Genomic DNA, 15554 nt, shown 5'->3' with positions numbered 1-15554 from the left:
CATGTTTCTTTTCAGATATGTTATTTGCCATCCTGAAATCTGGTCAAATTATCAAAGCTGATACTTCGGTCAATCCTTGTAAGGTAGTCAAGACATGGTCACCTCCATCTGGTAACGCCAAAGACAAGAACTCCCTCAACTGTATCTGTCTTTATGAATATGTGGTTCAATCTACAATGCAGAATGATACCTGGAAAGGAATCTTTAAGACATTGGCCGCTACCAATGTCATGGATGACAAGCAGATTAAGAATAAAGATCGTACATTGCTGATTGGCGGTCGCAAGGATGGATATGTGGCTGTTTTAGATTGGAAGACGTTGAAATGTGTCTTCAAGACAGATGTAAGTCATAGCTCTTGTCTCAAGTGTTGTTTATTGTTTTTAAATTGTCATCTTCATTTTCCAGTGTTCATAGCCCATCAGGGAAAGCAGGGAGAAGAATTTTTCTTTTTTTCCAGTCAGGGAAAAGTCAGGCAATTTGATAAAGATTCATCAAATCAGGTTAAATCCGGAAATTTGATTGGCCCAAATATCAAAAGTAGTCAGTCAGACTCTGTTAGATTTTGTTGTATATCAGTACAAAATAAATTGGATGACTGTCTATTGTGGCTTTTTAGCATATCCTCTTTGACTGCAGTACAAGTAGCTGTAGTGCATGAACTTGTGATTGTGTATACTAAAAAGCCAATAGGGAGAAATGCCATGCATGGGAAACTGGAATTGATTTGAAATCATTTATATGGAAAAAGTCACATTTTTATAGGGCCTACTCTAGGGTAGCGTATAATGTGTATTCAATGTTATTGACTATACACTATTCTTGTTCATATGAATGGCAACCAGGGTTGAAAGAATCAAAATTGCTTTATTATCTGTATTGTCTCTTTCAAACCAATTTCATTTTAGTATTTGTATTTAGTCCCACTCATCCAATATTGTGTGTTTCATATATTTTAGGCTCACGGCTATAAAGGAGTACTAGGAGTTGCAACAAATCCCAAGAATGATCAACTCATTACAGCAGGACTGGGTAAAATAAATTTTGAAATATCATATTCATTTTGTAGATCACTCCTTTTTATGAGTGTGAATGTTGAATTACTTTAAGGGAATTCACTAGTTTTACTATTATTTATAACAAGAGTGAGCATGAATCTAGGAACCCCCCAGTCAGTCAGTAAGCCCCGAAAAAGTAGCTTCTTTTATCCAAGTGATATTCATGAATAGAGGGTTTTTGCATTGTTAATGAGCTTGGTGCGGATGGAAACACCTCTTTTTATTCGGCCATTTCTGCTCTAAATATTGACCAAATTTGATGTTTTTGGTATCTTTATAAAGAAGAAAAGACATTCTTTTAGGTCATGTGTTTGGATTTTTTAAAAGATTGTTTAATATAGATGAAACTTTTGATCTAAAACATGAAAGAAATAATTGTTTTCATGCGACAAAAGTTGTTATTGTTCAACTTAATTTCTTTTTAAGCACAAATGACTTTTAGATCATGATAAAGCTGAAGATCTAAGCTTAGATATGAGATATTCTTTATAAGAAGAGGTATTTTAGATGGGTCAGCAGCCAGCTTTTCATAGGCTAAGTAGCAGCTCAAAAACAAGAATAATGCGCTCTGATTGGTTATAGAGACCACACACCCACGCAAATTCCAATGTTCCCCACACTAAGCCTCTGCAAGGTCACACTCACCATGTGGTGATCTCTTCAAATTACCAGCGCCTGTTGTTTTGAAAACATTATTCAGCCAATCAGAACTCTGAATTTCATGTTACTCAGAAATTTCAGAAATCTTGTCTTGCATCTTGATGGGAAAAGCTGGCTGCTGACCCATCTAAAAGATGCCACATATCAAGAGTGACTTGTAAGAAAGTATAGAGCTTGAGCTTTCTCATGATATAAATAATGTTTGTACCTAAAATACAAAATTTTGCACAATTTGCAAGTGAAAACAGAGGAAGAAAATTCAGTTTGAGGCATCTTTTCAGGTCAAAAATTCACTTATTTATTTATCAGAATATTTCATTCAAAAGAAATAACCAATTAGAGCGGTGTTGGCTCAGTCGGTAACGCGTCTGCCCGTCGAACCAAAGATCGTGGGTTTGAGTCCACCCCGGGCGGATGACTGAAGCCAGTGCGTTGTGTGTAAACGTCTCTCCCTTGTTTCATAGATGCAGGCTATGTTACAATGGAAAACACTCCGTCCCTCGGATAGGACGTTAAATGGAGGCCCCGTGTAGAGGAGAGTCACCACCTTTGCACGTTAAGAACCCATTGCACTATTCGTATAAGAGTAGGGGGAAACCCCGGTGTAGTGGTCCACCTGCATTCCCCCCCCAATCAGTTATATCGGGAGGAGAGATCTGCGGGTCACAGTGATTCAGTTCGCTTTTCGCCTCCCAGGCACAGGTGACGCCAAACAAATAATAATAATAATAATAAAAGAGTAGCATTTACCTTTTCCTATGGTACAAAAATAATCAATATTACTCAAGGAGAAAGTGGTTAAATTCTTCAAGAAAGAAAGTCTCACAATGCACGAGATTTTGCAGGGACATGAATTCAGATTCAGCCACGAGAGGACTTGGATAAATCTTACTCATTGCTCATTAAAACAGGGGCTTGCAGACTGACTGTCCCACCAAGAATTAAAAATATTAAAAAATAACAATTAAATCATCTTTGAAAGAAAAAAATTCAGATGAAAATAGAAAAATAAGGGATAGAGAAAACATCTTTCTTAATTGTTCCTGCTTTATTTTAAAGAATCATATTAATAGACATGAAATGTCTGTCTTTTCCCCCTATTCTTTTTCTGTTAATTTTTGGAATATGTTTTGGGGTGTGTAATACGATTCTTAGACCCAATTAAAAACTATTCTGCTGGAATGTTTTTTTTTTGAAATGCCAAAATAGATTTATAGATAAAGTAAGTTCAATTTACAGCATTAATAATTTACCACTCTTTAAAATGTTAATTGCAACAAGGATATTTTCTTCTTTTCAATCTAATTCCACCATTAGAATGTAGCAGTGTTTATTTCACCAACAGTAGATCAGAGAAGAAGTAGTTTCACAACCTTACATAACTTTTTCTTTGGGATGGGGGGCATCTATTTCCTTAACTTTCAATTTCATAGAATACTCAACTTAAAACCATAGTATAGCAGATTGCTTACATTTAAATTAACAATAGTACAATTAAGGTCGTGGTAGTTTACTGTAAACGTGATGTTGATATTGGTCTAGATTTCTCAACAAGATGTGATTATTTTTATATCAAAACTAGACCTCAAGCTTGTATGGGTCCTGTTAGACATGAATTTTAATACCATTTGTGTTTTCATCATTGGTATTTACACTTTCTTACCTTGTAAACTTCTATATAAAATTTGATTTGATTTATCTGAGTAAGTTTATTGAAATTGTAATTCATCTTCAAATCTTTGATATTTTTTTGATAAATATTATATTTCATGGGGTCCTTGCAACTATATTACTGTACACAAGCACAACCAATATGTGTTTACTTCTTGCCGGTCATGGCGCGTCATGAAAATAATGAGTTTAGGGTGTCAAAAGGGCCAAATCAGAAAAAAAGGGTATGTTTGTGGAGTTAAGCACATATTTTTTAGAGGGCAAAATTGTAAAAAAAAAACGTGCAAAAATAGTCTCAAACCAGTTACTTTATGAATTTGACCAATTGATAAAACTTGTTTCTGGTGGATGAATACAACTTATGGTTGTGCATTGTGCTGCAATATAGTTGAGTGCCCCCCCCCCCACCTGGTTATGGAAACGCCTGGATTTCAACTTTTAATCTTGTTCTATGAAATATAGCTTATATTGATTTACTAGATTGTTTTAGCTAGATTTATTAGCTCTTTGAATTGATACTAGCATAATATTTGAACTGATGATGAAAAGGTTTGATGCAAGTTTGATTTTCCTGGACTATAACTAGCTTGCATAGCCTACAGATTAGCATTTAGATTCTTGCAATGGCACAATGTGTTTTATTGATTGTAGGTATCACTCACAAGTCATTAGATAAATAGTTGATAGATTAATTATAACCCTTCTTTTCTGTACGTCCTAACACTATTCATAGATTGTGGAATGATCAAAGATGGTAAGTGTATGATTACACCACGTAGAATGTTTGCTGTGGGACTGACAAATGCATAATGCCCTTACTCTCTACATGTACTTGCAATTTTACAAGTGTGTGCATGTTATCAAGTTTAAGCAGTATTGTTGAGGTGCTGCAGCCGAGTTGTGTAAGAAATTATGCTTGACAAGACTGTATGAAAACCCGGGATTTGGGTCCCAGCACAGCACTTTTGCCCTTGAGCTTGGAGTTTGTTTGACATTGGTCTCTTTATCGTAAATACATGGTAAAGTGGTATGCATTATTGATACCGATGTGTGCATGTCTCTAAAGTGATATCACCAACCCTCCTCTTTAATAACAACCATCTTTTATGCACAGTGTTGACAATCCATTCACATATTCACGTCGATATGAACTTCACATTGGAATTCCCATTTTAATGTTAAAGGCAATGCAAACTGCTGTTATGTCCATGTTTTCACTTTTTTTTTATTGCATAACTTTCATAAGCTCAGTTGAATTTCCATGAAAGAAGTGACTTTTGTATTTTATCTCTTAACCTTACCTAAAAAGCAGAGAGTGATATTTTTCAATATCCATTGCATTCCCAAGCACAGAAAAATGTACTACCTGACTCTCAATTTGCGATTGATTTTCATCGAAAATGAGCCTGTGCAATATTTGACTGAAAACTATTCACCTAAGTTGATATTGAACTAAGAGTTAGGCCATTATTTGACGTATGGAAGGTCTATTAAAGACCTGTTACATATGCGTCAAAAGTAGACTGTAGGTGGCCCCAGAGGCCAGACTTATGCCAGCTCAAACTGAGTCCACTTCTGGATGTGGTTTGAAGCCGGCTTGAGTCCTTTCTCAGTTCCGCATATGCATCAAAAGTGGACTGTCAGTCTAAGGCAGAAGTGATGTGATAGCGACCAATAGCTTTATGTTTAATGTGAACAGTCAGCTGACTCGTGTCACATGAATGGGTGACATTGAGCCGGTTAATGACAGGACTTGGCCTGTGTGTAACATTGTTATGATGATCTTGAGGTATCTTTAAATTGGATGTCTGAAAGAGGTTGCAAAGCTGATATCAATTCCAGCTTCAAACCCGATGCATATGTATTAGGGGCCTTAAACAGAGTCTACCATGTTGGTGCATGCATAAATTTCAATTCATGGATAGCTTCCAAACAATGAGTAATAATACCTAATACCTAGTACCTAATGTTTATAACATGTGTTTCCCATGTTACCAAAAGTGCTTCCAATTTCAATTTACCTAATTCACCCCAAAACAATTACTCAATGACAAACAAACATAAATGAAATCAGTTGACTTGAACATTTTTTTAAGATTATCTTTATGTGGGATGGAGAATAAAAGAATTGAACCCAATTGATGCACATCCATTTGTCCTTCCTACCCTGCGTGATTCATTTGTTGAATTTCATTGAATTTCCTTTTGTTGGTTTACACGTCCTATCCCTTCCCTATCCGTTTTCCTACCCCCCCTTACTAGTCTCCCAAATGGTTTGCTTACCCCTGCATTGATATTTCTTGATGAATTAATCTGAAGAAATTCTCACATATGATATTATTTTATTGTGTGAGGTAAATCTTATTGCTGCTTCTCATTTGGCATTACACTCTTTACCAAGAACAGATATTTTTCTGTTTCATAAAGATAAGTTGAAAGAAAAAATGTAAGAAATGTAATGATGTTTTGGAGGATAAGATTACAATATATTTGCAATGTTTATAGGCATGCTTACTATTAGTATAAATGCCAGGTTTAGTAACAATCTGAAAATAAGTACTGGTAATTCAATAATTCAATTCTATTTCCACAGATATACATACATATATGTGCCAAATGATTCTGCAACAAATTTGGTGATAAATTGACGAAACAATAGTACAATTATACACTGCCCCATATTTTCTTATTTGTGTAGGTTATTTTCAGTGTGGCCATTTTTCAGCTTAGATTTCATGATTTCATACAATTAAATTCTGCAAATAAACTAGTTCTAGATCTACAATGATACTTTGACAAACTTTATTTTGAATACTTTCTCATGAAATGGGTTGGTTAGTTGGTCATTTTTCCCCCCTTCCCATGACATGGAAGTTCCACTCGCCAGTAAAAAAAAAAATAGGGCTGGTTGACACAATTATTAATTATTATGAATTTGGGGGGTCAAATTTGAATGAAGAACCATCAGCAGGTTTGACGAGGATCGGTCCAGTTACAACTGGCAAACATTTGTTTTGCCTTAGCTGTAATTTCTCTTCAAATATTTTTGATAGACAATGTTGTATGTTCAAATTTTATATTTTGAAGACAAGATGGTAGTATATAGTAAATGTAACTTCATTTATCTTCTTGTTTCTGTCCAATCTTCATTGCAGATAATGTGATCAAAGTTTGGCGAGTATTTCCTTTTGCTGAGGAATCATTAACACCTCTCATGTCTATCTACTGTGCTCATATGCCTCTACACATGACAGTCATGAAGACAACGCTCTGTGTTGCTTTCCAGGATCCAAATACTGCTACCTACAGTCTCGTTCATTACAACTTGATCAATAAAAGTATGTTTTATGTCTGTATTATTTGTTAATAAAGAGTCATTAGAATATATATCGCTTCTGATGAAGGTTCATATTTTGTTAACATTCCTCAAGTGTGTAAACAAGAATTTCCTTGCTTTCCTCAGCAAAGTCATTGAGAAACATCAACACAGACAAAATCTTTGTTTGCAATGAAATGATTTTCTCAATAATATTTGTGTAAAATCCATGACATTTGATTTGTTGACTGAGCTTTTTAGGAAAATGGACCCAAAAGTGTGGAACAACCCACACCTCCCATGATATCAAAAGACTTCAATAGATTCAAATCTGTGTTTATCAAAATATGTAAAGAAGCAGATTATTAGCCTTACTAAAAAATAAACAAACCTTTCACAATTGTAGAGACTATGAAATTTGCATGAAGGAACTGAATTTTATTATTATAATCATAATTATTATTCTGTTTTCAGGTCGTAATGATCATAGTCCTGATGAGGACCATATTGATAATATCACCGGCTTGGCTTGCAATCCACGTATGAAAGTATTTGCTTCAACAAGCATTGATGGTACTATCAAAATATGGGATGATTATAATCGGCTTATTAGGTATGTATCACATCTTTTCCTTTCATTGTAAATTCCTGTGGAACATCACTGAACACTTAGAAAACTGTGCGTGCTTTGCAGTTGAATAATAATTCTTGCATTGGGATGATGGTACCTTGTGGTGTACTCGGCATGATAAATTCCTTGAATGAACACAGCACTGGAAACAGCAGCTCAATCTAAAGCTGGGGTAATAATAATAGGATGCATCGGAATAGCATATTTACTGAGAGATGGTGCTATAAAAAAAGGGCCTGTAATTATTATCATTCTTTTACCATCTTGCTCATTGATGATTCGTATACATGTAGTCTTTTGTGAAATTAATTTTGTAAGTACGCTTTTATTGTGAAAACTGATTATTTCCTTTTATTCATGTGTACTTGTATATAATTTTCATTTTGGAGGTAAATGTTTAATGGGACTAGAACACAAAGCATATAAGCAGCAATGCACAGATTTATGTGTGTGAGAATTTTGTTTATTAATCTTTGTGAATTGTCTCTATGAATGCATTGTAAAATGTATTAATTTGAAGAGCCTTATAATTCATTCAGAGTGTTATCTTAGTAAGAGACCCCAGTTATCTGTTTTCTAACATGCTATTTCTGTGTTCTTTGGTGATTTGTACACTGTACACACGATATGATCAAGCAATTGTATGTAGTGAAAATCTGACAAAAGTTTTCATGCTGATAAAGCTTGGCAAACACATGTTAGACACTGCCAACAGGGTGAAAAGCAGATTTTTTTTTTAACTCCTTCAAGCATTTTTTTAAATTGGTTTTTGCTTGTTCTTCTCGATTTACACTGTAGTGGTAGTTTATTTTTTGTCTTGAAAAAAGTGTTTTCTGTTAACTTCCATGAATTTATTGTGTTCTTCTATAACTCCATGAATTTTGTTTGTTTTCTATGTTTTAGATGTATCAAGCTGAATGCAGAGCCATATGGTGTTGATTTCTGTAGTCAACGAGGTGATCTATTGGTTGGTATTGGAAATCATATTCATCGCATCAGTCATGAGAGTTGTAAGTTGATTTTACCTTTTCTCTTTCAAATTTCTTCCTTGTTTAATTAGATCTTGATACCAACAATGTTTATTTCCAGAGTACATTTTAAATTGAAGGCCCTCCCAACTATCCTTTAGAATATGAAACATTGTTTGTAGAGGAAAACATTGGGAATGCTATATGAAGCTTATCTTTAGTTTTAGTTATTTCCCCCGAAGTGCATATCACTATCTCACCTCATTAAAAGTCAAGTCCACCCCAGAAAAATGTTGTTTTGGATAAATAGAGAAAAATCATACTAGCATAACACTGAAAATTTCATCAAAATCGAATGTAAAAAAAATTGAAATTTTTTTATTATTTTTCATAAAATAATGATATGCACAATTCATTGACATTTAAATGAGACAGTTGATGATGTCCTTCACTCACGATTTCTTTTGTTTTTTGTTGTTTGAATTATACAAGATTTCATTTGTTACATATTTGACAATAAGGACCAACTTGACTGAACCAGATACAATGCAAGTCCCACATGTTCAGGGAGGAATTAATAATGAGGAGGATATTGTATTATTTCTTATTTAATTTGCATACCGACCAGGATGTGACTATTATAACATATAACTATTTTTGTGAAATTCAGCAAAACTTTAAAATGTCATATCTTTCTTATTTTACATCAATTTTTTGTCTCACCTGCATAGCAGAGTGAGACTATAGGCGCCGCTTTTCCGACGGCGGCGGCGTCAACATCAAATTTTAACCTGAGGTTAAGTTTTTGAAATGTCATCATAACTTAGAAAATATATGGACCTTTTTCATTAAACTTGGACACATGGTCAATCATGTATCACCAAACATCCTGCATGAGTTTCATGTCACATGACCAGGTCAATGGTCATTTAGGGTCAATGAACTTTGGCCGATTTGGGGGTATCTGTTGAATTACAATCAAAACTTTAAAAAATTTTTGATCTGATTCATGAAACTTGGACATAATAGTAATCAAGTATCACTGACCAACCTGTGCAAGTTTCAGGTCACATGATCAAGGTCAAAGGTCATTTAGGGTCAATGAACTTTGGCCGAATGGGGGTATTTGTTGAATTACCATCATAACTTTGCAAGTTTATTGATCTGACTTTTGAAACTTGGACAGAAGAGTAATCAAGTATCACTGAATATCCTGTGCAAGTTTCAGGTCACATGATCAAGGTCAAAGGTCATGTGAGGTCAATGAATTTTGGACACATTGGGGGTATTTGTTGAATTACCATCCTATCTCTGTAAGTGTATTGGTCTACTTCATAAACAATGGACATAAGAGTAACCATGTATCACTGAACATCTTGTGCGAGTTAGAGTAGTTTTCAAAGTAAGCACTGCTGCTATATTGAACTGCGTGATGCAGGTGAGACGGCCAGAGGCATTCCACTTGTTATTGAATTATTAGTGTTATGCTTGTTGGATTTTTCTTTTTTTATTTAAATCAACTTTCTGTTGGGGTGGGCTTGTCCTTTAATAGATAGTATGAATGTGTGCCCTAAAATGGTTTTGATGCAAGGATTTAAGCCAAGAATATATTTTATTGAATAAACTTATATAGATTTTACATAAAAATTTATTTTGATCTAGTTCCGATCAAAATAATATATATGTGTATATTTAAAGCCCCTACTTTAGCAGAAAAAGTGCTGAAATTTTCAGGATATAATCTTTGTCAGTATAAATATCCAAATACTAAATCTATAAAGTAAGTGCTCAATGGGGTATTTTAAATGAAAATAAAACATTACAGAGAGAGGTTGATAGATGCGTTATTTGAATTCTACTGGCTGATGAACACATTCAATGAATTTTGTAATGTTGAATTGTTAACTCATACTCAATTCATACTGACCCTTTACCAAGGCTTTAGACAGACTTTAACCTTGCAAAAAAATGTATTTTGTGAAGCAGCATCCATGTGAAGTAAATTAGATTTCTGAGATAGAAGTGACCTATACATACAGCATCCTCAGATCAATTTATTGAATGAATTTATATTTTACATAATAAAATTTGAATAGATAGTTACACATTTTTATAAAGATCAGACAGGCCTTTCATAATGACTTTACAGACAACTGGTAAACCTTTCTTGTGTTAGAATTATAGCTGACTTAAAACCTAAGAACATGTTATAGTCTTGTATTAATGCTTTATGAAACACCCACTAGTAACATGAATGATCATGTCATAAAACTGAGTTTTGGTAAATAATGTTATTGTTGATGACAGACATGCCAAAGGCATACCTTCGTAAGATGGTATCTATGGTATTTCCTGACGTACCGACGGAGCAACCATTGGAGTATGAACTTGAAGGTATCAGAGCACTCACACCACTGAGTCATAAGAGACTTAAAGCAGCTCACTCATCTCTCTTCAGGTAACAGTCATTCTTTTTCTCAACAATCAAAATTGCATTTCATCTACCCCTTTCTTCTACCATGTTTTTTCATGATTGTTTACATGTATGTACTATTCTATTCTTTGTCTCTTTCATGGTATGGTTCTGTGCTCCTGTTTAATAATATTTATCTTATTTTAATTAACAGTACTGCAGATTTTATGAAAAAGATTTTTTCTTAGCATCGTTTACACCTCAGATCTCTTTCCATCCCTTGAAATGCTGCATTTATTTTTAAGGGGTTGGCATTGTTACACCATGTATTTATCTTGAGCATGTGCTTGGTCATGAAAAGGACCACTCTAAGTCATCATTACCCATGTTTATTTTCTCTATCTTCAGGAGAATTTATTTATACTCATTTACATGCCAACGGAAAACCGATGGTATACTATGAAACCTGAACAATGTTACATTTTCTACCTGGGAACCTTTGGAAGCTTTTGTGGCATATTCAGTCATAATGTCTATACCTAGTAAATGATCATAATATAATACTGAGATTTAAAGTGCTTTACACAAACGTTTCAAAGTGCTGTTTGTGCAAAGAAATTACATTGGATTTACAAATAAATAATTAAATACAACTTATTCAAACAAACCAAAAACATGTAACATATAACTGAATAATCTACAGAATCACAAAAGATGTTCTTCATAAATCATAGATTTATAAATTTTCTGGGTTGTTTGGGTATTTTTACCAGATTTGATCGCTTTGTGGACACTCTAACAGAAGAAGAAACTGAACAGATTACAAAGGAGAAGGAGGAGAAGGAAGAGGTAAGAAAAGGATTTGAATTAAAGTATTTATGAAAGATCGCAGAAGGCTTGTTTTTGCCATTGCAGTTTTCTTCTTTTTATTATACATTGTAAAACCTTTGCCCCGAATTCACAAAGGAGGTTTTGAAATGCAGATTTCATGCTTTGATAACACTAAATTTAGTGCATATAATGAGGAACCGCCTAATAATGAATGTAGCTTTCATCACAGGGTGCTAAATATATGCCTGTCACTAGGAAGGATATTGAATAATTAATGAGCAAAATAGGTTAATTATCACAAACAGTGGATTCATTAATTGAAAATAGTAAACTTATTCATGTTGTAACCTAGGTATCAGATGTGAATTCTGTGCATTTGATAATAGTGAACATTCATTATTGTATTTTTCTTGAAGCTGAATGAAACTCCTTTGTGACTTTAAGCCCATGTTTTTCTTAAAATTTTGTTATGTAATATCTTTGTTTGCCCAAAATAATGATAATATTTCAGTCTGCAAGACAAAAAAATCAATTATGCGATTTTCTTCATTATGTATACATGTATGCTCAGAAAATTCAAGCAATTTATTTTGCAGTACAATACATGGGAAATCCCCCAAGTACAATACAACCAAACCTGTTACAGCACCTTGTCAAAAGTCTACGAAAGTGGCTTTTCTCAACCTATTAGTACATTTCATTATATATAAAATAATGGGGACTGCAAGAAAGCTGCAATGAACCCTTATAGCAGGATTTCTGCTAAAATATGCGGTTAAAAATATGACATGATGCCTAAAATATACATATTCATCGATCCACTCTTACCACTATAATTCTATGATCAATACAAATTTCATTTGTATCATAGTTTACGTCAATAGTAAATTCAGCTTTAATTGCACAAGAACAAAGTGTATATAATTCATTAATCTTATTATTTTTCAATATAAACATTCTTTGGACCGCCGGATTTATAATTTCCCGAGAGGTTTTATTTTCCAGAAGCGCAGTGCTGAGGGAAAATATGATCAAGGGGGGAAATATAGATCTTTTAGGTGGCCCAAAGAATTTTTTTTATAAACACCCCATCAGTCAATATTTATATTCATATTTTTTTAAATTGCTTAGTAATCTATAACTATTTCTTGGTTGTCCAGGTTGGCAGGTATGGACTTTAAACAAATATTGTAATATTATTTTCATTGTTAGGCGTATGCCAAACTTGCCGCAAGAGAGGAAGAGCTGCGTAAGCTTCGAGATGGTGAATTTGAGTTCACTAAGACCAATGCTATCAAGAAAGGAACATCAGCTTCTACTAGGGTCAAGAATGAAGGCTTTCGTAGCTACTGGGATCAGGTTCATCTGGAATCTCAAAGACCAGATATTCCAGACTATGATGATTGGGATTTGACTAGACCTATAGTAGACTATGACCCAGAAAGGAAATGGATGCCAGAAAAAGAACCAGTTGGATTCTTCCCAGACCCATCTCTAGCTAGATGGCCACATAGGAAACCTGGACAACTCAAGCCCATTCTTGTATGTATCTCAGGTGCAATCATTTATAGAACCATTATAAAAAAATTGCATTTACCTCCCCATAGTATTTTTCTCGCCTGCATAACAGAGTAAGACAATATGCTCCGCTTTTCTGATGGCGGCGACAACATCAATATCAACCTAAGGTTAAGGTTTTGAAATAACAGCATAACTTAAGAGAGTATAGGGACCTAGTTTATGAAACTTGCACATAAGGGTAATCAAATAAAACTTAGCCTTGATTTCAGGTCACATGACCAAGGTCATAGGTCATTTAGGGTCAATGAACATAGACATGTTGGGGGAATTAATATTGAAGTCTTAACCTAAGGTTAAGTTTTTGATATGTCATCATAACTTAGAAAGTATATGGACCTAGTTCATGAAACTTACATACACATAAGGGCAATGAAGCATTACTAAACATCCTGCCCGAGTTTCAGGTCACATGACCAAGGTAAAATGTCATTCAGGGTCAATGAAATTTGGCCATGTTGGGGGTATTTGTAACTTTGAGTTTATGGAGTTCATAAAACTTTGTCATAAGAATAATCAAGTGAGTTTCAGGTCACATGACCAAGGTCAAAGGTCATTTACTGGTCACTTTTTTTTTTTTTTTTTTGTGAGTTTTATTTGTAATTCACATTTTAACAAACATATCTCAAAAAAGATACAAATTCTGTACATTCATATAGATAAACATCATGCTAGGTTGAAGTAACATATACAACAGATCTAATTCAAAACAACAAAAAATAGATCTATACCCTTTATTCTTTCAGAGTAATTATAATCCACTTTTTCCTGTGAAACTCTGAACGATTATGTTTAAAAGAAATGAAGCGTTCTGTTTTTTCTAACTGTGTTAGACTGCATAAAAATGACTTAAAAAGAGGAATTGTTTTACTATATTTACATGAAAAAATGAAATATTTGCCGTATAGTATAATTGTATTGACCAAATAAAAATGTTCTTTTTTCAACGTTCCAAAACAAATTTCTAAATTAGATAACTTATAAGAACGGATATTTTTTAAAGTCAACCAAGTACACAAATCGTTCCAAAAGTTCGAAACAAATTGGCATTCAAAAAACAGATGCATCAATGTTTGATTTTGTTCATTACAAAAATCACATATGTCTTGATTAATAATTCCGATTTTATGTAAATAACGATTTGTCGACACTTTTCTGTGTATAAATTTAAATTGGAAATTTCTTAGTTTGTTATCTATTGACGATTTGTATATCAGGGTAAAACGAGAATCCCAAATTTCATTGTTTGATAATTGCAGTGAAAGGTCGTTTTCCCATCTGTAACATTGATCTGTCTCTGACACGTCCATAGTATAATTATTTATAAAATGAGAGTAACATAGCTTAGAAACTTTTTTATGTTTAAGGAAATTACGTAATCGATCGTCGTGTGGTTCAAAAGGTGTATTCTGTTTTATGTATTTGTTTCTGATAACTCTTTTCCATTCATTTGGTATGGCAGATAATAATGAATTATACATCATGATGGATGTGTAACCGTAGTTTTCAACTATTACCTCAAAAGATTTAAAAAGTCCATCTTCTGTTAAAAAATCGTAAATAGTGTTTAAAGAAGATTCGGACCATCTTTGAATATAAAGAGGTTTTCCATCGACTAAAATGTGTGAATTGAACCACAGAGGTTGTGACAGTATTTCCTTAAACTTAACAGGATTATAGTATCTGTAATATGACCATGAACTCAATACATCATTCCAAAAAGTTTCGGTACATGGATTGAATAATATATGATTTTTGCTAATATTCCAAATCGTAAATTTGCTCTCACCAATAAAACGAACAGATTCTTTAAAAAAACACTTCCATTTCCCATTGTTATCATCTAAAAATCTTTTGACCCATGATACTTTAAGTGCTTGATTAAAACATGACAAATGTAACATTTTTAGACCACCATCTTTGTAGTCATTGTATAAAAGAGAACGCTTAATTTTGTCACCTTTCTTACTCCACAAAAAACTAAATAATAGCTGTTGCATTTCGATAAAGAAGGTCGATGGTGGGTCTGAAATAATGCTTAAAAGATATATTAGTTTTGGAATGACTAACGTTTTTATTACTACTATCTTTCCATACAATGTAAGAGATCTACCATTCCAAATGTTTAACAGAGATTTGATCTCATCCAGTTTTGGTTTAAAGTTTAAATCAAAAAAAGTATGTTTATCGCTCAATGGGATTTTTATGCCTAAATAAGAAAAATAATCTACAGGCCATTGAAAAGGAATATCTTGGCATAAATACATCGTACAATTTCCAAGTTGAATAACATTACACTTTTCAACATTTACTTTCAATCCAGACATTTCTTTAAAAGTATTTAATACAGATATGCATTTTCTTAAGTTTTGTTCGTTGGGTTCAAGGTAAATGGTTGTATCGTCTGCGTATTGACTTATTTTTATTT

The 15554-nt window shown here is 33.5% G+C and overlaps 1 protein-coding gene across 11 annotated transcripts in view; it reads left to right on the top strand.

The window, feature by feature from the left end:
• The window catches only part of LOC121406995 (WD repeat-containing protein 97-like), a 90194-nt gene that overhangs the window by 19420 nt on the left and 55220 nt on the right, over positions 1 to 15554 (top strand). For 10 of the 11 annotated variants that reach the window (XM_041597874.1, XM_041597877.1, XM_041597875.1 and 7 more), the window contains exons 10-18: positions 16 to 344; positions 960 to 1032; positions 4123 to 4143; positions 6545 to 6727; positions 7180 to 7318; positions 8240 to 8346; positions 10612 to 10762; positions 11491 to 11566; positions 12761 to 13090. In XM_041597874.1, the coding sequence (XP_041453808.1) occupies positions 16 to 344; positions 960 to 1032; positions 4123 to 4143; positions 6545 to 6727; positions 7180 to 7318; positions 8240 to 8346; positions 10612 to 10762; positions 11491 to 11566; positions 12761 to 13090 (1409 nt within the window). The remainder of the gene's footprint in view (positions 1 to 15; positions 345 to 959; positions 1033 to 4122; positions 4144 to 6544; positions 6728 to 7179; positions 7319 to 8239; positions 8347 to 10611; positions 10763 to 11490; positions 11567 to 12760; positions 13091 to 15554) is intronic. The other variant, XM_041597870.1, reaches the window with a different exon arrangement.

The sequence above is a fragment of the Lytechinus variegatus genome, chromosome 2 (genome assembly GCF_018143015.1).
Source record: "Lytechinus variegatus isolate NC3 chromosome 2, Lvar_3.0, whole genome shotgun sequence".
In the NCBI taxonomy this organism is placed as follows: domain Eukaryota; kingdom Metazoa; phylum Echinodermata; class Echinoidea; order Temnopleuroida; family Toxopneustidae; genus Lytechinus; species Lytechinus variegatus.
This window is presented reverse-complemented; position numbering and strand designations above follow the sequence as displayed.